The sequence below is a fragment of the Branchiostoma floridae genome, chromosome 18 (assembly GCF_000003815.2).
Source record: "Branchiostoma floridae strain S238N-H82 chromosome 18, Bfl_VNyyK, whole genome shotgun sequence".
Lineage (NCBI taxonomy): Eukaryota > Metazoa > Chordata > Leptocardii > Amphioxiformes > Branchiostomatidae > Branchiostoma > Branchiostoma floridae.
The window spans coordinates 14113865-14139644 of NC_049996.1; the positions used below are offsets into that span (position 1 = coordinate 14113865).

Consider the following 25780-nt stretch of genomic DNA (forward strand, 5'->3'; position numbering starts at 1 on the left):
TTCGCACAGCGGACACTCCATTACCAAGGAAATTGGCACTTTTCTTCCACAAAAACCTCCGTCTGGTTGACATTTGCAAGAGGTGTTTTATCCAAGGGGGACCGGGTTCACTAACAAAACTTGGCGCCGAGAAAATTATCGTACAGCGTAGGCGTACACATTATAAGTGACATAAGCAATGGCGACGCGTGTTTTTATAATGTTCATTCAAGATATGATCTCACAGAAATTGGATTAGTTTATTAGAGTGAAAGATGATACGACTATCTTCACTTGATCTAATTAGAGCTGCTCAGATTTTATTGGACAGAATCAAACGCACATGACCTAGATGTTCGAAACGTCTGTTCAGTTTCAAGTTGAGTGACAGGGTATTGGGGGAGGGGGGCACAAAAAGCTTCATAAATGAACGACTGGAAAAAAATCGACAAGCAATTCATTCTAGGGGTCGTAACAATGACATTAATTTGAAAAGAAGGCGTGACAACTTCCTAAACACCACAGCAATGGTAAATACACATGTCACCTTTTCAAAGCTGTGTTTACGTTGTGCATGAACTGAAAAATTTGCGGTTGCATTCAAAATGGCGTTACATGATCTTTGCCTATCCAAATAAAGACACCTGTTTTCAGCTGGTGTTGTCTTAGACTGGAGAAAAGCTTTCCTTACGGCAGGTGTGTTATGTTTTCCCTAAGGGGATAGAGTAGAAGAAAGACTGTGTGGTTTTATTAACACCTGGGAAATATTCTAGGTATGTCCGAATGTCGGCCATTTTTTGTCAAGGTCTCTTAAGGACAAATGACTTGGAACTTCAATTGTCAGGACTATATTCTGCTTTTGGTTGTGATAGTTTTCACACATTTTGTAGAGATGTTTAACTTTTTTTATACGAGTTACCCTGCATGGATGTTTCTCTCTACCTTTCAATTTCCTACATACAACTTACAAGGAAGCAGGCTAACGAAAGTTGCACTTCCCTCTACATCATGTACTAGTAAATTGATATTTCACAAATTTTGTAGACTTTTTAAACGGTCTTTCCTTTCATACGAGTTACCCTGGATGTTTCTCTCTAACCCTCAATCTCCTACATACAAGCAAGGAGTCTAACGATGCAAGTAAGTTACACTTCTGCATATAACTACATGTATTGATATTTTCTTCAGCCCTTTCTGCACTTCTGTCGCACGCGCTAGGCGTCGCTTGTGCACAAAAAATGTCCGAGTGACAAAAGCGAGTAATGAGAGTTAAACATGGCTGGAGGCAAGGTCATTTCCAGGCCAGTGCACTTACAACGAGCCACTGAGATAAAAACACGCCCTTCAGGTAGATAAATACGCCGCTTCAATAGTTCAGTGGTACAGTAGTACAATAGTTTCGCGTCATTATGCGCTTAGAACAACGCTTCCTGGGGTGAAGCCTGAAGGACGTTGTGTGTTCAGTCCGCCTCGAGCTTTTCGTTCCTAACAAGTCCACATTGCTGGAGATTAGACATTCGTACAGGGGATCTTGTCCCCTATTTCTACCCAGAAGTAGTACTTTAGAGGCTTTACGTACATCTTTCAGTTCTTCCCAAGCCCGCAGCCAGGATTTGGAGGAGGGGGGGTGGTGTAGATTTGGGACTAGCGAGAATCGGAGGTGCGAGATTTCTAGCAAAATGTTCAAGCTTCAGCCCTCTGAATTTTTATTTGCGATTTCGTGAGGATTTCAAAGTATAAACCGATTTATACTGTATATTATTTACTAGATAACAGCGCTGTCAAGAGAGGATTCGTTGCTTATCCTTTTTGGATGTGCCTCCCAGTGTGTGTGAGCCTCTCCCTGCCTACGGCCATGCTTCCTATGTATGTTGACAAACAGATAGAAACTTGTTGTGACAGAAACGTTCGTTCCGGTAACTCCCACAGGTGCCCGACTGAAGGGTTTGACAAACAGACCCCGCGGTTTGATCGACAGCTCCGTCGGACGGCACGATAGATAAGCATCGCCCAGCAGATGTGTAGGAAGGACGTTGTCATGTCCGATATGTTTCTGCTGAGTGGACATCTAAACATCGCTGAACATCTGTTGAATTGAAATTCCTCTGTCAGCACGCAGTAAAGAAAAACTCAAATCGATAGATTTTATTGTAGAAACGCCAAATACTAAACAACTGCATACGATTTTATCTGGACGTTCAGATGTTTCAGATAACATCCATCAGTGACGCTGATCACTTCTGAGGCAGAGCAGGTTTTTAATGCTAACAACTACTACGTATACTACTAACTACAGTGCTAACTAGAAAGATAGAAAAAGTGTCGCCTAATAGAAGAAAACATGTCTGCCTCATTGCAAATATTAGACTAGTTTACAACTTCCGTACCCTGGAAACCAGATTTCTCCGAAGGCCGGCAGCCAAGGCAGGTCTTTCCGATGACCTTTATCAAGCACTCCGGGGATTTGTCATGAAGGGTAGCCTCTACTAATCTCCAAGCAGATCCTACGGTGCCATAAGATCAAGCAGGCCATCAGCAAGCAGGCGGTATCAAAGCTGGCCAAGGAGTGTAGCCGACTAAGGGAGTCAAACGGGCACCGGAAGGAAGTTTGATACTATACATTACGCACCGTGGATCTGGTTGGAGATTAAGTCTCTACCAGGTTCCACAGGTCGCTGGAAAAATAGAACACACCAGAAGACACTTAACGTACATCCATCCATCCTTACGAGATGAAAGTTTGACCTTTAATAGGCGGCCATCTAACTCCTCTGGCGTGTTTTCTGTCTTATTTGGCCAATTTCTACTGTGTTTCCAGCGACCTGTGGAGCCTGGTAGAGGCTATATTAAAAGCAGGGAGAGTTTGCCGACTATTGTACTGGCGGAGGATGGGTCACAAATGAACTCCAGAAACCCCCTTATCTCTTACCAGTATATCTGGATCTGCATCTAGCAACCTGTCTATCTTCTGAAGTGCATAAAAGATAAGAGCACTGCCAGTAAAGCCGGCTGGTCAGAAAACTTCGCAATTTAGCTAATCTCTAAACCGATGTAGAGATTTGTTGGGTTCACTTGTTCTTAAAGTATTTTGCAAGTTTTTATAAATCTAGAGGTGTGCAATTTTTACAAGGCCATTATTTGTAGCACTTACACATGCTTTGTGCGATGTTGTGCGAATCTTGGTTTTTGCTAGGTTGGTCGCGTCTTGAGATGATCTATCCTTCCCCATCTCAGTCTGTATCCACGTGCACTACTGGGGTGAACATGGGGTCAGAGAAGGTCAGACAGGACTGGGACTGTAATTTAAAGGGGCAAATTATGTTGGTAGTTTTCGCGGTGACCCTTTCTTAAATCTACGGCCGCGTGGCGCGTTGGTACACCCGATCCCTCGATACAGTTTACTTGGTAGACCTACCTACCACCATGGTTCAACTGCGAACTCAAAACCATCGCGAACAATCCATGTCTTCTCCCTTCCTACCTTTCTTTAGGTTTGATATCTTCGAAAAGTTCCATGAAGGCCGGTACATCCCAAGTAGCTACTTGGGTACATCCCGTACCCAGTGCCCTGCCCCGTACTATTAAATGTCTGGTCCGCTGGTATGTTATCAGGCCGGGTTATCTGCGGTCCTGCGGTCTCCTCTGGCCGCGGGTTTATAAATCACTTAAACACCGGGTGAAGACAAGTTCTAACGGCTTGTCGGAAGTGGAAACTCAATGGTGATGCAAGTGGATAGATTTTCCACACTCACTTTAGAAACAAGTGGGCTTTGTGTGTTCCAGAGTGTATTTGTTACTTCGCTGTGTGTTTTTCATCTTTCATGACGAATTTTTGCCTTGCCGCGGCAGCGGCATGGCCTTGTGGCCACTATTTTCTTGGTTGGATGGTTGGATGCATCAATGGTTCAAACAATGTTAACCCAGCCCTTCCAAAGGCCCTTCCGAAGTCCCTTCCCAGTTCTCTTTCTCGTGGACAAACTTACGGCTTAGGCGACCAACAGTACATCCCCGTCAAGATTTATACCTCCGTTTTACGTATTTGATAACAGTTGTGGTCGGTACTGAAAGCCTCTTAACATCTGGTTACATCGAATGAATGAAGCGTTGTATGGTGATATTTCAGATCCATTGTAGTAAAATATTATCAAGTGAATTATCTTACATAACAATTTGCATTAGCTATTCATAAAGATGAAATAAATGCCTAATCAGACCAATGCATTGTATGTGAATATATAAGTAGGCAATGACGTCATTAAAACGTCTCAAGAACGTATGACCGCAGCAAAACGCTAACTTGAGTTCAGTAGAATGCGAGCTCAAAGCGTTACACGAAAAGTCGTAATAAATAATATTTGCGGGTCACTATTTACATTTTAAATACTAACCCAAGTCCTGTCGCAAGCAATAATTGTTTGTTTGCAATGCATTTTCTGTATGCGACGCATTTTCAGAACGCGTGCCTGCTATCGGTGAGAAACTCCAGTTAGAGACCTCAGGCCTGTGGTACGTACTAAATTTTCTAGTCTTCATTATATATCCTTTCTTTAAAGTTATCGGGAATTCAGAAGGAAAATTTAACGTCTTAGAATATGTAAGATAAAATTCTACCTACTCAGTATGTCAAACTCCTAGTTCTATCGTAGTGGTTCCACAAATTATCGTTTTTATTCGGTGTTTTTGTTGTGGCCAGTCATCATCTTCCGTAGATGACTTTGCTTTGTGCATTGTCGGAAATTTTTGTTACCTTGATGGTACTTCCCTGACACTATAGGTTAACACATTATTGAGAAGTGTAATAAATGACACTGTGGTTTGTCCGGCTGTAAACATAATTTCATAAATTTCATAAAACCGAAAAGACGAAGTGAAACAAAACCGCCCCCCTCCCCAGTCTTTCTATTTACATGCGTGTCTTAGTTTCTTGCTTACCAACTAACGTTTGCCAATCTTTAAGTGTCTTCTCGGGACTGTTTGTTGTAATGCCTTCATTTTGGTCACAATGACAAAAAAATTAAAGCTGTCGGTGGAGGAGGGTAGCAGATCCCCTCTACCACAAATTGTGAAGAAACACCTAGTATTCTATCAATCAAAAATGCATACGCTCATTCCGTTGGTTTTAATGTTGACACAAGAAATTTAACTAATTGTTCAATCTTACCATAGTACATATACCTGAACTGCAGTCATTCATATAGTACCCTCTCAACTTACCACAGTACCTCAAATTGTGCATGCAGTACCCACTCAGCTGACCGCAGTACCTGGACTTTAGCTGTGCATGCAGTACCCACTCAGCTCACCACAGTACCTGGACTCCTGCTGTGCATGCAGTACCCACTCAGCTGACTGCAGTACCTGGACTCCTGCTGTGCATGCAGTACCCACTCAGCTGACCGCAGTACCTGGACTCTAGCTGTGCATGCAGTACCCACTCAGCTGACCACAGTACCTGGACTCCAGCCACGCATGCAGTACCCACTCAGCTGACCACAGTACCTGGACTCCAGCCATGCATGCAATACCCACTCAGCTGACCACAGTACCTGGACTCCAGCCACGCATGCAGTACCCACTCAGCTGACCACAGTACCTGGACTCCAGCCATGCATGCAATACCCACTCAGCTGACCACAGTACCTGGACTCCTGCCATACATACATTACCCACTCAGCTGACCACAGTACCTGGACTCCAGCCATGCATGCAGTACCCACTCAGCTGACCACAGTACCTGGACTCCTGCTGTGCATACGGTACCCATTCAGCTGACCACAATACCTGGACTCCTGCCGTGTATGCGGTACTAACTCAGCTGACCACAGTACCTGGACTCCTGCTGTGCATGCAGTACCCACTAAGCTGACCACAGTACCTGGACTCCTGCTGTGCATGCAGTACCCACTCAGCTGACCACAGTACCTGGACTCCTGCCGTGTATGCGGTACTAACTCAGCTGGCCACAATACCTGGACTCCTGCTGTGCATGCAGTACCCACTCATCTGGCCACAATACCTGGACGCCTGCTGTGCATGCTGTACCCTCTCAGCTGACCAAAGTACCTGAACTCCTGCTAACCATACAGTACTCACTCAGCTATCCTTTCACAGAAATGAAATAAATTAAAATTGTTACTGTATATCCTTGAAATAAGGTCTAATTATTTCATATTTATTAGTTGTCGAGGGTCAGAAAATGCAACATCATATTTTAAGACACCTACATATATTTACAACAAGATTAACAGATCAATACAAGGCTTTGGCTACCATAATACGTATTTAGCAGACAAGCAAATTATCCCTACTGCACGCCAACGCACAACATTTTGCCTTGCCGGGCTTGAAGTGCCGACCCGCTTTTTCCTGACGATATTCCTACCACGCGGCAAGGCACAGCTTTTTTGAAAAGATTTCTTGTTTAAGGCGAGCTGTGTCTGTACAATGTCACGAAACACTTCATATCAAAGTTCAACTGATAATATGATTCGTACATTTTTGTAGAAGGCGCGGAAAATATGGCAAGTTTGCACAAAAGTATTTTGTATCAATTTAGGCGTGTTTCCGAAGGTAAAAATTCTGGTCTGCGTTCTTTTTCCGTCGTCAGCTAATCAAAACTCAAACATCATAGCTATACCTTAGAAAATCGCCGGAAGTTTTTTATATGCCATATATATATATATACACAAAGTTTTTATTTTGCGAACAGGGCATTGCACGCTTCACAATCAGCTTTTTTTAAATTTCTTTTCTGACGATTGTTTGCTTTTTTTTCTCCCCTTCGGAAACACCCTTGCAATTTCGTTGAAAATGTGGCCTTTCTAGTAAGCTTTTAGATTAGCGATGTTAGCGACGTGTTGTAAAACAAGTCAACACGTACCGGAAAAATCGCCGATTCGTTATTTACACGGCGATAGGAGCTGTATGAGTGTTTGTGCTAGTTTTTTTTGGAAAACAATTCCGAGGCCAACCGCGTTTGTGTTCCTATCGGGTACGTCAATTAAGTGTCGATTAATTTACATTTCACCTGTCACTTGAATAATGAGGTTCGTACTTTACAGTTCCCCATCTAAATGAGAAATATTTTGCAGTCGCTGGCAAATGATACTGCCCATAGGTTTGAATACAACATTTCGATACTGTCTCTAGAACACGGTAACAAGGAGTAAACTATTCTGTCCTATTACAATTCACAGGGCCAACTATTTCAAAGGTCAGAGGTCACCAGAAATGGCATTTCTGTTAGGATTCGAAATTATTTTCAATTTATCTGGATTTACAAGTTGTCACAAGGATTAACACGTGACATTCCACGAATACTAGTTACAGCGTTACACCTCTAATTGGGCATATCTGTTAGATATATATCAATGCGATAGAGAGATGCGTTGCATTTGCTGGCGAATGATGTTGCTTTCAATTGATATTCAATATCTTCATGAAACGTTCATTTTACACGCAAACATCCAAAGGTCTTCCGACAGAAATTTAAAAAACTACCATTTTTTACCCCATATTTGCGTAGAGATTTCTATTCTATTGTAACGTTACAGCGGCGTGGTACAATAAAAACACCTACCGCACAGGTCAAAGGTAACCAAAAATTGCATGTCTACCTGGTAATCGAATTAGCTTCAATTAATCTTGATTTGCCAAATGTCACCAAGGTTAAGCCTCTACATTGCTCACATGCCTATCCCTGCGTTGCGATCGCATAGTCAGTAGTCTAGCCTATGGACCTTGTCATTGGGAGACTCCATTTCATATTACATGGTATTCTGCTATATTCTGCCATATCGAACAAATAGAACCCCTTATTCTATTTCGAACACCTCCGTCAAAAACTGCCACAGTGGGACAGAAATGGCTACTTTTGACGGAGGTGTTCCAAATAGAACCATGATCGAACAGGGGGCGGGGTCAATTTTTGGGGATCGCTAGTCCATTACTTGGAGTGACTCCGTTTACGTTGGTAGGCAAATGATGGATCCGTGTACAATTCTGTGTAATAATATTTGGCAGTGTAGTAACAATAAACCGTATTAGATTTATGTTATATGATTGTTAGAAGAATACAAGTATATCACAGATAATCAAAGTGACATTTTGCGAGATACTCTAATTGGTTTCAGTTGTAAGGATTTAGAAATCGTGACCGATGTTTTCCATACACTTGACCGTTATAACCAATATTGGCAATAAGCTTTTCAATCTAAGTCTGATTGATAAGTTGTGGCAACAGCTGTTAAACATGATAGCCGTTTGTTCTCACTCACGTTCTTTAAGGTATATGGTACGAAAACAAGAAAACTATCTGTCACTGATGATCTCAGTGTCTCAATTTGCATACAGGACGACAACAGTCAACAACAGTTTTGTTTCTCAGTGGTGAAAACAAGGGACGGCATGTCCGGTTCTCTTCTGCAACACAAAACATTATATAAACATCGGGGTTCGTCCAAAGTCCTCGCGGCTTTCGCGGGTCAGTCACCTCTCTGGGCCTTGTTCTGTGTCCCTTCAGAACTCAGAGTAAGCAGAAAATCTCCGGCTAGTGTTTACCTGTGGGTCCTACAGCAAACACGGGGCTTGAGGTAAACAAAGCCGCGTGGATGCCGGACATGCGGTGTTACACGTTGGTAGGGTAACAACATGGTGTGACGAACCGGGATCTCACGGTGCTGCGGTGCTGTATGTGTTGTTGTCGCGTTGTCGGGGAATTGTCGTGCTAGGATCGCGTTAAAGTCGCACATAAGCGCGGTACAGTTGTAACTAGAGTGGAGAACATGTCGGTTGCTTGTCTTATCAGTTGTAGTAGTCCTTTGAACCACTTCACGCAGAAGTTAGAAACACGAGGGGCTAGGGGAGAACCATTTTACACCGTTATCACATAATATGCACTTGTCAGGGCTACAAAGGATGCCTAAAATAGAGTCTTTTTACGCCCTTCAATATATAGTTTGACATATCTCTGATGAAAACGAATAAGAACTATGGTGAACTTTACGGTCAGTTCTTAATTAGATTGATGACTTTGACGGAGTTTGATCGCAAACAAGCGGAACCCTAACGACCTCTGAAAATAGCCTGATGACAAGACTGTTTCCAGGGTCCACACACTCAAGGAAGTTTTGGTACAGACACCCCCCTCCCGAGTTAAACCCTGGGAACAGGAGGGGGTGCTCTAAAATAAAATTTCCTGACATGTTAGCCCTGGAACTGAGGAGCCTGCCGGTATAAACGCCCCTGGAAACAGCCTGGCCTCAAGGCTATATTGAAGAAAACATCCCCCCTTTTCCCAGAGACCGGCCGGAGTTCTTACATGTCCGTCAAACATCTGGTTGCCCCGGTGCAAACACGGGTCAGCATGGCAAAACATGTTTTACGAAGGGGGCGATCCATTTGTAGAAGGGTACGGGTATAGTAAATGATAACACTGTGTCAATGCCTTTTGTCACAAGATTGATGTGACATATTCTAACGTCTCACTTTTAGCGGTGAAGGCATGAATGGTTCCTGTACAGGCATTGGTCGTCTTGGTTACCACCATGCCTGCACTTATTATAAAATGACACTAGAGGGCGTTGTGTTAATCATGTCTGTCTTGCTCCTGTATGAAGTCTCGTTTCTATGATCTAAACGTCCTTTATATACTCGTTTATAATCGTTTACTGATACATGTATCTGAATGAATTTCGCTTCGTCAATTGATTTATTTATGATGTATCTGTATGGACTAGTGGCCGTTTACTCGAATACATAACGATCGCACGTGTTGCATCCCTCCACTAGAAGTGTCAACGGGGCGTCCCCGATATGCAAATTGACCCCATGTAATGTTCCTACAGGATTTGCGGTAGTTCCCGTCCCAGGGGATCCGTGGTGCGACCCGAGACGGAACGGTGCGCTGGGATTTGTGTTCTTCCGGTGGTTGGGGAGAGAGAGCGAGTGAGTGCCGGTTGGGAAAAAGTTCACAACAAGCTGGAAAACATGGTGGACTGCACGACGGAGAACGAGCTGACGATTGTCTCCGACTCTAGCTCGGAGTTCTCGGAAGACGACTTGGAATACGGCGGCGGTGGGGCCGACGGGGTCCTCAAAGTGTCGTCCATGACGAGTAAGGACTTGGAGGAGCGGGATCGAAGTCTGAGACGCCGCTCTTCAAGGTATGTAACAGTATCTCCGCACCGCACCGGCATGGCTTTAGTTACGGTACATGCTTGGCCATGCGAGCGGCGAGGGCGCATTGTTGTTCGGCATGTTCCCTGACGTTACCAACGTCGCAAGGCCTCGACAAACATCGTAGGCATTCGGAGAATCCTCGTTTGTACATGTCCGTGAGCCTGCGGTGTGTGCGTGTGGTAAAGACCGAATTTCTCAGGTTGACTTTGGGCTGTCAGTTGCCAAACCGCTGACATGTTGACACGACGTTTTATTGACACGTTCCCAGTCCAGTTTTGTGTAGTCTCTGGCCTGAGCCGTACCATATGCCAGGGGAAATATGCGTGCTTCGTGGTTCCAGCTTATAGCTTACAACTACAAGTGGGCTTATCGGTCAGGGAAGAGGGCTGGAAGAAAGGACTTGGGAACCCGACATGTAAATACCCCGGCGTGTTTGCATGAGTGCCCCAAGCCGGGTCTCATTATTGAACACATATCCCATGACAGAAGAGAAATGCTGGAGGGTCTTCCACAAAATAAGCAGGTCACGCTGTATAATAGGCCCGGCTAGAGCACATCTCACAAACTAAACAATTCCCCAAGAGTTAGAATAACGACTTGAAAACAGCCGTGGCAGCTTTCGTGAACCTACAGTTCGCAGCTTTACCAAATGTCAGGAAGTAGTGTTGTTGTTCTAACTTCTACACGATTTGTTTCGGGCAAGGGGATTAGTGGTTGTGTGCGTCTTCTTTTACGGTTTACCACGTTCTGAGCCAACCGTGGCATGTTTTTAAAGTCGTCTAAAGAGTGTGACGTCAAGCAATGAAAAAAAACTAGGTCTTCCGTTCAATAAGTAGCCAGCACGGACAAACTGTTTGCGCATAAGACAGCGGCACGGTGACAGTAAATGCTGTTAAAACCCACGAGCTTTTAAGTGCCTCTCCTTATTACTTTATTTACTTGACTGTCAAACAACGACGGACCCACGAAAACGGCCTGCATTGTTCTTAAGGGGCCGCAAGGGACCTTAGCATGCAAACATGAGGATGACAGGACCTCAAATTGATAAACGAGACTTGCCCGAGGAACATTGCAAAAAGTAGGGCAAGTATGTTTTTCATTTAAGTCTGTCATGGCGTGATGTTGACTAGAGAAAGACAAAGAGAAATCACGTGTAGCAGTCAGCCTTACGTCAGGAGAGAACAGCAACAGCTTTTTATTCGGCTTGTCAAGTTTTAGAACATGTTATCAGTTTGTAGATGTGGAGTGCTGTCCTCACCGTGTGAATGTTGAGGGGAACGATCATTTCTAGTCGTGGGGAGGGTTTGTTTTTGTGTTCGTGTTTTTCCTTCTATGACACGGCGTTTTATTGACACGTTCCCAGTCCTTCTATGTAGGTCTAGGCACGTGTCAATGTAAACGATACAACTTGTAGCATGCGATTTATAACTTTGTTAGAAACATGTACAGAAGAAGAATGTATAAAACGCAACATGGCATGAGAAAGAAGCAAAAGTTTTCTCCCCCGTCAGTTTGAAACAACGTATCAATTCATACGCGTCACAGCGTGAAAAGAAATCACCAATTCCAAGCAAAGAGAAGAGAGAATGGAGCATTGAGCCACTTTTGTTATTCCGCGGAAATGTCAAAAGTCGCCCCGTGGCTTTGATTTTAACTTTGCCACGGGGGTCACCAGAGGTCAATGGATTCAGAAGGAGGTCGATTGACAGTCAACAGTACATGGGGTGATATCGCAGCACGGGTGAATACCGCTGCGGCTTCGAGTCGTGTTTTTGCGGTCAGACCTCACGTTGTTCGGCTATGTGACTATTTATTCAAGAGTTCGATGCAACGCCCGTGTAAGCTGTAGTGATTATTATGTCATTTCTTCACTTCTGTATAGCAAAAGCCGGCGTACCTTCTAAATGTTTTGTTGAGTTCAGTAGAATAGATGAGCTTTATGGTTTTTTTTATGTTTCTTCACTTCTGTATAGCAAAAGCCGGCGTACCTTCTAAATGTTTTGTTGACTTCAGTAGAATAGATGAGCTTTATGTTTTTTTTTATGTTTTAGAATTGTTTCTCTCTTTTATTCCTAAAGGGACTAGCCACTTATTTTCGGTGATGAAAAACTGAAGTAAATTGCAGTCTTTTAACTGTTGATAAGAAAAACATGATTTAATTTTCAGCCCCTCCCTTTGGTTATGAATGGTTTGTCCTTAGCACTTGTAAGAAGTTCTTTATTCGTCCTCCATATGAAAACACTTCTGAGTGGTCCCCAGAGGATTCCGGTGGATGTTCGATGTTCTTGAATGTACCCAGCAATGTTTGGCCCTGCAAAACCCGACCCACGTGTTTCACATTATCCCGAATTCTAGCCGAGACGGCCAGGTTGTACGGGGCAACTCCGGGTGGGATAGGGGGAGGGGAGGGGGGCGAGTTCGTCCTACCGCCTGTCTGACTGAAAACATGCACTTGGCACCGCCCAAAACCATGTTTTACGTTCAACTTGCCACGTAGAAGGCAAGTTGAAGGTAAGGAAATGCATATAAGCGTAGAAGACAAGGCCCTTCATAAAATCTGAGGAAACTTTGGTACATTTCGCGTAAAAATGTGTGAACTTTCCGTGGAATAAATTCTGGAGCACTGTGCAAGCGTGACACTATTACAACTGATAAGCATGTCGTAAATTTTCACCAAGATCAAAGAGCAATGCGTTTTCTTGACGTTTGACAATTTTCTCTTCTTAAGAAGATGGTTTGTTGCACAAGATAAACGTTTTTGGGTGCTTCGCTTTTGTCGTTTGCCTCAAAACATGCCGTAGACTTGCAAACATGGCAAACTACTCATCACTGCATGATCGAAGGTGAAGAGCAAATTTAGCATATGGAACACGTTATTCTCGCGTTTCTACTGGGCGTAGAATTGAAGATTTGGGGCGTGGTCGGGGCCACGCAGCACATACGCGGATTGGAGAAGCACAGGTACCTCTCCAACCTCACATGTGGTTTCAGTTTGGTTTTTAAAGGCAAAACGGCTGCGGAATGTGCCCCTTTTAGCTTCTAACTCCCCGGCCGATTATTTTCACACTTCGGGTCACACAGTACAGACACAACAGAATTAAAGACCAATCTTTCAGGAGAACTGCAGGTTTAAATTCCTTTTTTTTTTCAATGACAAAGCCAATGGTGGATGCCAATGTCAGTAGCAATGGCTGGGGTCTACCATTGTTCACATGGGGGACTGATGAGGGAGAGGATAAATGAAAATAAAGTGCATACTATTTTGTAACTAAATGTAACGATTTATCAGGTCGAGGAAAAGATACTGTTAAAATGTAGATAGGAATTGCTGAAATTGGAGCAAAAATTATTTTAGAATGCGATAACTTATAATCAAAAGAAAGAAGTATAATAATGTGGGGAAAGTTTCTCCATCAGTCCATGACCCACTCACTTGCACAATTGAATCCCCCCTCGGAACATCACGTTGTGAGCGTGTCGTCTGTGCAGACATGATCGGACAGACATGTACGGTACAACATCTGGAAGGTTTAAAGGTGGGGAAGGTGGAACACTACACTGTTCAAGACGTCACCATGAACTTTCATGTCTTGACTATTTCTTAATAGTTGACGCCTAGTTCTTATTTAAAAGTTATATATTTTCAGTAATTCTTAATCTATAAACAGTACAAATATATTAGGGAAAAGAAGGAGGAGGTGATACTTTCAAAGACGTTTCAAAGGTAACCTTAAAGCTTTAATACCGGACTCTCAGATTTAATTGTTAGGAAGAGGATTGTAAAGCCACACAAAGCAAAACGAACGGTCACGATTATTAGGACTGAATGTAATTTTAGTGTGACCCTTACCTCTTCCGTCATAACCTCAATACAAAGCCGATTTGATCTTCACGTGAATAAACAAAGTTCAAATAAAAAGCGAGACGACATTATACAAATCCTGAGAGATCCGCTCCATGTAATTACCCCTAACCTCCCTCCGACGTCAGCCGCCGACCCGAAACGTGACTTTCCTCGGGAGACGGGCGCTTGGACCCCGCCCAATATTTGCACATACCTCGCAGGATCTCCTCAACATAACCTGATTCTGTAGGGAGACAAAACACTTGAAATCCATCCCCTTACACGCGAGTGGAAAGAATCAATATGCGGTACGTGAAGGGGGGGGGGTTACTTCCGAAGCACTTGACCTTAATCCGTCAAATACGTCTGAAGTTCAAACGAGACAGAAACACTATCTAGTCGTCTTTGTGACGAAATCTCCAAGCAGAAGTAGGATTTACTACGAGAAGACGAATACTTTTAGTAGTATCACAATGCACTACGTACTAAGGCACGTCTAACGCATTGAGACTGAGCCAGTACGCACGTCTGCTTGAAGACAGACCTTGCATGAGATAAACATGGTCATTAGCTACCTTCAGTAGCTCAAACCAATCTCATATAACGTCCTTGCTCAAACAAAGACGCACAGGACGTTGCTAGAGATGGTCTGGAATAATTCTCGAAATACATCTTTCAGACCCTCGAAAAAGTGCTTTAAAGTTTAAAAGGCAACTATGTTTGGCCTTGCACTTCGTAAGAACGTCCCCTAATGACTTTGAAGTTGGCGTTCATTTTGCCCACTCCTTTCCCTTCTCCCTGGTTTGGCGCTATGCCTATATGCGACCTCCCAAGTTAGCTGTTAGTCCTTGGCTGTACCGACAACACGTGTAATTCCGGTATTCAGAGGCCTTGGCCCCTAAACATATTTCCCGTATGACTGTAACCTACACCATGTTTGCGAGAAGCACAACTTGTGACTGTTCTCTTCAATCGTTCATGTCTTCAGTTTGTCTCCTGTCTCTGTTCATCAATGTAGAACTTGATTTTTATGGAATGCACACATGTGTTTTTTCTAATAGCCAATCAGATGTTTGGGCTGAAAATCGTTATTAAGTTCGTTCAGCCGTATTTTCTGACCGTCACCGGTCAGAGAACGTATAGCCTGGGTACCATCCTCCGTAGTACCAGTACTAGTAACCGCTGGCTCAAACTTTTCTCTTTCTTTGTTAAAAAGACTACGAACCTTGACAATTCCTCTTGTGATTGGACTGATTTTGCTGTGATTTCTATGTGCCATACGGTTTACATGTGTAGCACTCCTGTTTGCCAGGACTTTTCTAAAAAAAAAGAGAGAGAAGGTTAGATCTATGACAATGTTTTTACACTTACACTGTGGTTACGTAGCGACAGAATAACACAGCTGTCTGAAGTTGTCTTGTTTCCTGGGCCGGGTCGTCTGTGTTGGGAGAGGAGAACATCGCACAGAAGTTGAATATTTGCCGTAAAACATGACCAACGCACACATAGTGGTGGGGTGACAATTGACATGACACATTCCGAGAGAAGGGCTAGATGGTGTAACTTTACTGTAAGGACAGTGTGCCAGATGTAGGTGGGAGAGGAGGGGGGAGGTTATAGGTACCGGTAGCGACTGGAAGTGTGCCGTAGTCAATCAAAGTGTGGGAGGAAAGGGAGGGATTTCCACATTTCAAGCAAGTTTGAAGTGTATTCTATTTTTGGCGTTACAGTGTCAGCCTCTACCAAGGACGTTATATGAATAACGGCCTTGCCTCTACCAGACTCCACAGGTCGCCAGAAGATAGTAGACATTAGCCAAATTATGGAATACACAGATATCGGATATCGCACTAGACGATACGTCGCTAACTTTAGCTTTAGACTCTACCAGGCTCCACTGGTCGTTAGAAAATACTAGTAGTAGAAATTAGCCAAATACTGTAATAGATATGACGTCAGAGGATATGCCGCTAGCTGAAGTCTTTGATCGGGCAACTCCTCTGGTGTGTTATCCGCCTATTTGGCCACATGTGGGGAGCCTGTTCGAGGCTATTACAACTAACCTATGAACAATTGAGTATTCGTTTGGAACTTTGTTATTTTCTGCGGGCTTTGTTTGCATGAACCTCGTTTCACTGCTTATCACACATACTTCTCCTGCTAGGCACTTAATTAAACAAGTGACCGCAAACAACGTTTACACGAAAGCAGTTTATGTTCCTCTCCAGTGCAGTGCGTAGGGTTCGGCGGTTAGGACGACTTAGTAAAAAAAAAGAAGATCGTTGACTTATCGAGAGCGTTTGAAACCGCTGAGTTAGCATCTGCCTACTGTAAAACGCGAAGTTTTCGCGGGGATTTGATTTCGCAGTAGGAAGAAAATGGTGTATTTGCGGTGGTTTTAAGTTCGCGATTGAAACCGCTATGGAGGGTTTTACCTTTAAACAAAAAGGGAAATGTTCCCAGTGGTTTTAAGTTCACGGTGGAGATATCAGTGCGAAAACCGCGAATATATGTAGTTTATTGTCCGTGGGCTAATTGCAGGTAACATGGACGGGTGCATACAGTGCAGGCAATAGACAAGAGTCTGCATAACTCTAAAAGCTAACTCTAGATTCTGGGTTGTACCGACAACACTTAAAACCACCGCGGACATCTCACCCTTCACAGTACTTCTCACCCTTTACAGTCCTTGCTTGAGAAAACGAGCCGTATACAAACTGACGTAACCGGGCTCACGTTGACACGTTACATGTCTCCGTTGCCTGACTGCAAGTTCCGGCCATTAGACCCCCATACCAACCCGTGGCCCGGCGGGTCAACAACGATATGGTGACATTTAAATGGAGACGGTATGTTTACGGTGCGCTGGAGGAGACCTGACGCATTCTTGGCATTTTTACAACGATTGAACAGGTGGTTTTATTAAGTCGACGTGAGGTGAACGGAAAGAGCGAGAGAAACAATGAGAGAGATCGAGATGGTGGATGGAAGGAACTTGTGAAGGAAGAAAATGTCTTAGGATGGAAAGAGAACGACAAAAACGCCATAGCAACAACGGACGATCCTATTACTAGTCATATAGGAAATATTGATTAGCTCTCGTTTCCATTGTTGTTTTTCCGTTCGTCGAAATGGCAGAGCTGTTTCGTTCCGGCTGTTGGAAACTTGGACTAAAAAGGTTCCGCAAACATGACATATGAGTAAGGTGAAACTTTTGAAATGTCAACGTGGAACTAGTGGAAGTAAGTGGTACCAGTGCCAGTAAACTATTGCACGCAAGGTCGCAATTACACTGGTTTATGGTTATTGTTGTAGTCCAGAGAAATCCTAGTTAAGCCATTCTCGATGATAGTATGAATGCGCGTTGGCGTTTGTACGTTTTAGTTTTACACAGACGTACTGCACTGTAACATGCAAACGAAACGCATTATTTACATGCCGTCCATGTGGATGTCCATGTGGATCTGAACTACATGCGACTCCGAGTGTAATCAGTGATCACCAGAATATTTGCGTCAAACAAGCATGTCATTACCATTAGCAGGAACAAACCATGACTTGTGTATGATGTAACCAATCCAAACTAGTCTGAACACCCCGCATTTTCAAACCGCTTGGGAAACTTTGAGAACGCCAGTGTGAATGGAGACTGGTGTATGGCCATGTTTTCCATCAAACCAGGCTCCATGGCAGTATCCTGACCACTTGGGACGTGTTTATACATCACTCCAAGTCTCGCGTCTTACTCCGCAGTTTTCCTTGCTTGTTTTCCACGGTCGCTTGTCACCCCATAATCCATTCGGGACGGCAGGCGGCACGAAGAAAAATGATTTGATGATAAACAACTGTGTCAGATTTCCAGGGGAGGAAGCCAAAAGATATATCACAACTCCGTCTTTCCTGTTTCCCTCCCCCCAATGTCACGATCCTGAGGTATAATTCTGTTGGAGATCGTTTTGATGTGAACTTGACCTTTAATGATGTGCTGTGACTATAAACAGGCGGTACGCAAAATCTGTCATCGAACGATGACGTGTACCCGGTGATATCCCGAGTTTAATGGATGTCAAGTTTACGTTGGCTGGAAGTCACGCTAGACAGGGGTCAACGTCCTTTAGTTGGTCATTAGGCCATGTTCATTTGATCATATGGATGACATCCTCTGGGAATCAAAAATCTGATGCAAGCGTGCTAATAGAATAAAGCCCCCCCCCCCAAAATGTTGCCTTCATATGAAATGTAATTGGTCGGAAGGTTGAACAAATGACTGAACACAAAGAACAATAGATTCTTCATTTTTGCTCTTTCACATCTTCTATGGTCCTGTAAATTAATGTTCTTTGACATTAGTATACGTTTTCAGACGTTTTAATTTTTGCTAATCACGGTATATATTTGCTTATTTTGAAGCAGTTTTGTACAATTTAAAGTTTTTGTGTGTGTGTGGAAACGGTCGTAAATTGACGCTTGCGTGTATGCCATCCATATAATTAAATCAACATGGCCTAAGTTGGCACCGTTTCAACACTTGGCTCTAACCGGGTCTTTCTGAGGACTTCCCGGGAAGTGTCTCGGGGTGGCCCAAGGGCAAATACCGGTATCTTCCCTGGTTAAGATAGCAAGCCGGCGTCTCTGAACCAAGGCGGAAAAATTCAATCGGCATCGTCATATTGCCAGGAGATTTCCTCAGATGTTGATGCCACTGATACCAACACATTACCTCGGAGCAAATTGAAATTTCTTCCTAAATTATGTAGGTAAATCAAGCTAATTGGATGAAAAGGATTTAAATATCAACAAAACGTCAAACTGTTGTCACTTTGTGTATCTGTACTGTTGCCAACTAATGATATTTATTCTTCTTCGTTAGGCGCAGGAATTCGGACCGAGTTCGTCACAAGCGGCAGGTTATGCAAGACATGGCGCGTCCGCTGAAACAGTGGCTCATCAAGCACAGGGACAACCCTTATCCAACCAAAACAGAGAAGATCCTGCTGGCTCTGACGTCACAGATGACGTTGGTACAGGTGAGTAGTGCCGTGTGCAAAACCATTCGATTGTTTTAGAATGAAAGTTCATCTGTGTTGGTAGAATACATTAAAGAAAAGTGCTAAGATTTTACTTCCAACACTTATGAAACTTACCCCTATAGTTCAAGTTTTCGGACGAACTCCGACGACCTTGTTAACAGAATGAATGACACTTCTATCTCCAGCAGTGACATCAGGTACACACCACTTTTGCAGGAGGGGGTCACAAGCATAAGAAAGGCTATGTCGCCCCATTTTGATTATTTTTGATCGACAGGCATTCAGAGCACTATCGTAACATGCAGACAGACCTGACATGTCCTTAACCGTTAGCCCGTGTACTTACCAACTTGTAAGTGATGTTATCTGAAGTAAACACTTCATTTTGGTCAAACAATTCATTTTGGTCCTTTGGACCATACAATTGTAAAGGTGGGCGTGTCTGTCTAAGGACTTGATCTTATCGAATTTGTAATTTAAATATTTATCCTTAAATAAGCGAAGAAGTGTTATATTGGTACGTGGATGAAGGTTTGACATCCAGGTAACAAGGTACGCTACATAGCAGTTCCCCAAGCAAGTGGATATGACATTGGAAACGGTCAGACGTTTCAGATAGCATTCACTACCTCTGGTCTGTGACGCTGAGGATATCCTCAGTTTCACTGAGGAAAGATGGATGCTAACTGAAACTTCTGACCGTTTCCAGTTGCTTGAGTGTTTGCTATTTGAAGTGTATACTGACGTCATTCCACCAGAAATAGCATGGTCTTGAGTTAACCAACAAACGTCGTCTGTTTAGGTCTCCAACTGGTTTGCCAACGCGAGGCGGAGGCTGAAGAACACGGTGCGAGACCCTGACCTGAGTTGGGGCATGCGCATTAAGCTGTACAACAAGCACGTGCAGGGGAACGCGGAGCTGCTGTCCATCAGTTCGGGCGATGACAGTGACGAGGATGACTTCGGGGACTCGGACTACGGCGATCACGGTAAGGGATAGTTGTTTTCTTCCGTTGTAGCCTGGGTACCATCCTCCGTAGTTACCGCAGAAATCACGCGAAAATATATAGACAGCGGTAGCAAAAGAGGATGGTGTCCGGGCTACTTGTATTGGGGTGTTAGGTAACAATTCTTCGTAAGTCACTTCAACTGCACTGAGTCATTCATTATCTTTTGCATCCGGTAGTTTTCGAAGTAGAGACGTAAAGGCTACAAAGTAGAATCTGTTAGACCAAGCCCCCACCAATAACATTTGATTGAAAAAATTAAATGCTCTTTGGTAGAGTGCTACGAATCAAAATCTAACTTGTATTTCTTATTTTCTTTTTAAGATGGCGGCAGCAAGGGAAATCTCATCATCCCCCACTTTAAAGGAGACCGAGACGAGAACAGCAACAACTCGTCCCTGCCCCCCTCCCCCACCGAGGACTTGGACCACAGGTACGCCATCCCGAGGTACCCGGACAGTGGCGAGGAGCCGAGCTCCCCCACCAAGTACAAGCACAGCATCCTTCAGCGGTACCTCAACGACTCCTTCCATAGCACCGCGAGGAGGAACGACAAATCCGGCTCCCTCAGCTCCCAAGATTACGAAGACCTGTCGGAATCCGCTCGGAGCTTCCGATCGAGCTTCGGGAGCGACGGGAGCGTCCGATTGAGCCCGACGAGTGAGGGCGAGCCGCGGTCGTCTCCAGTGTTTGAAGATGAGGAGTTGCACTGGAAGGAGATAGACGCGGCCATGGCGCTTACAAGTCTCGCGAGAAGTCGCGGCTGTCCGTGAGGATGACGTCACGTTACCCACATGTGTGACGACTTGCTGATTGGTGCGTGAGATCACCTGACTGAGGCCGAATTATGTAAATACAACGAACTGGTCTAGAAGACGATTACGCAGCTCGCGGACCAATGACGATTCTTGCTTGAAGAGTCAACGTGACTCGCCAGAGACTGCCAAATGTCGACGTCTTTTCCAAGGACCAAGACTTCATTCCAAGGGTTTTATTTGGGGAACAAATCAGCTTTATTTCCATTGAACGACCAATATCTGGCGTCGGTGGAAAAGTGGGACCAAATTTGAGCAGACGGAATAACGTGCCTTTGCCATCATTAGAACCACTAGGATTGTATTCAGATGAAAGAATGCCTACATATGATTGGACACAACTTTGGACTGAGAGTGAGAGGGCAGCGGTGATTGGTTGGTGACTTAGCGAGGAACAAGTTTGAAAGATGAAATGCGATGCGATTGGTTATTTGGACGAACGTTCCGTGACGTGGCTGTGTGTCATTGGTGACTGGAGGGACAAGGTACAAGGGATGACGGAAAATCGGCCGCGCTGGCTCGCGACCTAAACGTAAACAACAACACAGAAAACTGGTTTGTTTTCCTCAGCCACCTTTACTGACAGCTTGGTCTTCCAGAACAAACAATATTCCAACTCAAATACCTTTCCAATGGGAGTTTTATAGAGTACTAACAACGGTTTCTCGCCATATTGACAACTACTGGCTGCCTCTGTACAATGCTCGTCGCTTGACTACAATATGATATTCTCTTTTTTCTGCAACCTTTGTTCAAGTTCATCTTTTTTCCTTGTATATCCTCGACGAATACTGCCGATTGAGCAGTTCATACATAAAATTTTATGTCAGTACTTGGTCGAAACTACTAGAAATAAAGAAGGGTGGATTTGATCAGTGATGGCCAATAATGTGCCATACGTACAACTTAATGTTATCTACCAATCACGATCGAGCGATGGTATCTCAGCTACCAGATCCCGAATGATCCACGCTAAGTTTCTTGTTCTCGTTTCTTCGTTTGAATATCTCTTTTAAGTCATGTAATTTCCGCCGAGATTATTTATGTTTCATTGATATTTTACAAGATGTTGTCTGGCGTGTTTTGTGTCTCATGTAAACAACGAAATAAATATTGGGGTTTGAGTTTCAGTTTCAATGATGCTGTGGTTGTGTCAGTTTTATCTAGTGATGTCCTACTTTGACTTTGACTTTGACATTATTGAAAATTCGCAGTGGGACCACTGAATTGCATTCAATTTACATTTGAAACACACAATAACAAGAGTCAAATATTACACATTACTAGGACTAAGTACTATATACATATATACATAGGTTAAAATTTCATTTGGACGATTGTCTGATAACAGAGAAGTATTATTATAGTGACGTGGATATGATAATAGGAAATAAAACGCAGACGTTGGAAGTGGTTGGGGCACGTGCTGCGTATGCACAAAAACAGACACCCTTATGTCGCCCTCAAATGGACTCCTCAAGGGAAGCGAAGCAGAGGCAGGCCTCTAGGGACCTGGAGAAGGACGGTTGAAGGGGAGATGAAGGCAGCACGTAAGACCTGGCATGAAGTTAGATGGATGGACCAAGATAGGAAGGACTGGAGGAAGTTCGTCAGTGCCTTATGCTCCACCAAAGGGAGCGAAGAGGATTAGGTTAGGTTAGGATATGATAATGACTAATGCTGTCCTATCCGTATTTATTTCATTTAAGACGACTGGATGGCCCCTTAAAACGTTTGGTTTCCAAAAGGACACAGTTTATGAGCCATTCAGGAGAAAAAAATTAGACAATAATTAGTAGGAAAAAATCCGGTACGTCAAATTAAAATCGGTGTTCAACGTAGAAGCCGTTCCAAGGTAAAAAAAATGAGGCAATTGAAATTGGTTTGGGAATCTTTATAATGTTCCAAAACCATATCCAGTTGCTTACGTGACTGCCTTTTGGCGTATCTTACCTTCTGGAACCGTCATTGACGTAATAAAGGTTAAAATGTTAGAATTTGAAGTTGAGTCTAAGTACTTAATGACCAGGCTTACGGGTACTCTTCTTGCTCCTCTCCTTTTGGATCAAAGCTTGTCCAACAGCTATAAAAGAAAGACGAACTGTTGTTTGCTAACTATTGATGAAAATAACCTACTTTGAAGTTTGAACCACAAAGTTACTCGTAACGTAATTAAACCTCGTACAGACTTTCGGGCATCTTTGACCCTACTTACGTCACGTCTCACCTTTGACCCCTAAGTTATATGGCGTTTCCGGAATGCACAACACGACAGAGACCGAAAGTTCAGTCAAGTGTCATGTTTGGGTGAGTCAGCCTGTCTTCTTGCTAAACTTTGACTTTATTTGGATCTCAACATCTTCTTGTAGGACCTTTAAAATCATATTTACACGTAACTTAAACAAGAGGATCTAGAAGGAATGCAAAAAGTACACAATACAGAACGTATCAGACAATCAGAGATGGCAGATTTTAACAAAATGCTGCCCTTCAACAACACTGTACAACCACTAGCTTTTGCATTCTGTGTGTGAAAAGCAAGGAAGAGCCAGAAGATTTGAAGACGTTTGTCATGATAAGATTTGAAAGAAGCTTATGCGTCAAGGCATTTGCATTTCTTCAAGTCATTGCGAAGCACTGTAAATGCAGAAACTTTCGCGGTGGTTTAATGTTCGCGATTTTCGCGGTGGCTGCTTCACCGCGAACTTGAAACCACCGCGAACATTTACGCAACGCAACGACTACAATGTAAGGTGCTACCGCGAATTAAAAACCACCGCGAAAAATCCTTTTTCCCGCTATCGCGAAATTAAATCCCCACGAACTTAAATGCATTTACAGTACTATCGTTTCCATATGAAAATAAAGGTCATTAAAAGTCGCGATGACTGGAAAAATGTAACAATTTACAACAGACGTCTCGGCCAAATCCGTTCCGCCGTCACCAGCTGAGAAGTCTGGTTTGCGTTCCTGGAACATGAATAACACATGTGTACCATGTTTGTCGCTGCTAACACAGTAACCTCTAACATGCCGTGTGTACGGTATTCACCCTGCGGGGCCTACACGGTGTGTGCCCCATATGTGGCGCCGGGTAGAGCTGACCTTCTCGGTATGCTGGCTCCCTCTAGCCTCTACCAGGCTCCACAGGCTGTAGAAAAATAATAAAAATTTTTCAAATAAGACAGAAAGCACGCCAGAAGAGTTGGTTGACGAGTACAGTTTGCGACCTAACGCACTCCTCGGCCATATAACTTCTCTGTCGTGTTTTCTGTCTTATTTGGCCAATTTCTACTTATTTTCAACCGTCCTGTGGAGCCTGATAGAGGCTAGCCCCCTTGGCACAGGATGTAACGTTGGAAGTGGACGCCCCAGGCCGAGGTGATCATGGAAATGTGGTTTCACTCAAACCGCACGCCGGGAAGATTTACGACCGAGCCACTGTCAGGCCGACACATTCGAAGAAACGTGCGGTTTAAACAAGATGGAGTTGGCCAAGGTCATTTGTCCTTTGACCTTGACATTTCTCGTGTAATCTTAGCCTCCTTACTGTACAGCTTTTTGTAGAGTTTTGGCGTGAGATGCCTGATGGACAGCTAGAGTAGGGCAGGTCTTAAGCTAGTGAAGATGTGATTTCAGTTCCTTTGCTGGCGGTATTTCTTGGCATTGTGTGTTTCATATAAACCATGACATTTGGGAAGATGCGTGGCGAAATGAAACCGGACAAATTATTCTTTCCTCATTTTACTTGTTCCTACAGATTGATAAACTTCATCTGCGGTAATCTGTCGCATGATCATGCGCAGATATGGAACATGTCCTTCAATCCAACTTTGTCCTATAAACATCTCACGAGAAAAAAAGATACTGCAAGGATCTAGTTTTTTGCTATCGCTTCTTGTTTGAGCCGTATTCTCTAGCTCTAGGTTTTAAGAATCCATTTGAAATAGAATGAAGTTTCATTGTGTCCGCCAGGAAAAGAGAGTTCGAAGAGTCAAGTAATGACCTTCCGTGAACTGAGGGGGAGGGGGGGCTGGCCAGGTTGGGAAGACGTTGGCGGGAGTAACACGGTAGTGGGAGATGTATCACGGGGTGGACATGTTTATTTTTGCAGGGATTCCTGTCGAACATGGCTGTCGGCATGACACCGCACCTTGTGGCCGTCTTGGCGAGGATTAACCTTGCGGCTCGCACTTCACCGGCCCGCCACCAAAACTGTTTAGAGAGAAACGCTCGTCTGGAAATCAGACGATACCTGCAAATGTAAACACTGTCTCATCTTCAACATAGCTGGGGAGCGATCATTTCTACATCATTGGGGGGATGAAGCCATACCCCCCCCTGCGCGCGCACACGTACACACACGCGCGCGCGCGCACGCACACACACTGACAAACACACACACACTCACTCACTCAGTCACTCACACACACACACACATGATTTGACGAAAATCGGGTAAGAACATACCTGAGAGTCAATTCAAAAGAAAAAGAATCAAACCTTATGATTTGATTTCACGACAATCGCTAAACGCATAACAAAAACTTGAAGAGACTAATAAAAGGATATCTGTGCAATAGAAACACGGCAGCAAGAACATGAAGTTTCCGCATGTATTGAGAAGACTTGTAGGACCAAGTTCTTACAGCCATTCCTAAAACGGTTCCTGGCACGTTTCTGCGTTAGCACCACACCCCACATGTTTTAGCACAGGCGATGTTTGGACAATCTCGGTATCGCCGAGGGAGAAGCTGAACTTGAATGTTTGGCTTTGTTTGTGGGTCCGTGTCACGCTGAATGGCCGAGGTCTGCATTACAAGGAACACAGCCATGCAGCTGTGTTTACTGTTCCGGTGAGCCGGGGTAGGGAACAGAACCAGCGAAGACTTGCTTGTAACAGTCTCTACCAGACTCCTGCCTGGT

General features: G+C 43.9%; 1 protein-coding gene across 2 annotated transcripts in view; it reads left to right on the forward strand.

Moving 5' to 3' along the window:
- Positions 1-21992, forward strand: part of LOC118406272 (homeobox protein Mohawk-like) — a 32632-nt gene extending 10640 nt beyond the window's left edge. For both annotated transcript variants that reach the window (XM_035806206.1, XM_035806207.1), the window contains exons 2-5: positions 9825-10142; positions 18873-19029; positions 19835-20021; positions 20364-21992. In XM_035806206.1, the coding sequence (XP_035662099.1) occupies positions 9967-10142; positions 18873-19029; positions 19835-20021; positions 20364-20812 (969 nt within the window). In that variant the 5' untranslated portion in view covers positions 9825-9966 and the 3' untranslated portion in view covers positions 20813-21992. The remainder of the gene's footprint in view (positions 1-9824; positions 10143-18872; positions 19030-19834; positions 20022-20363) is intronic.
- Positions 21993-25780: the final 3788 nt, after the last annotated feature.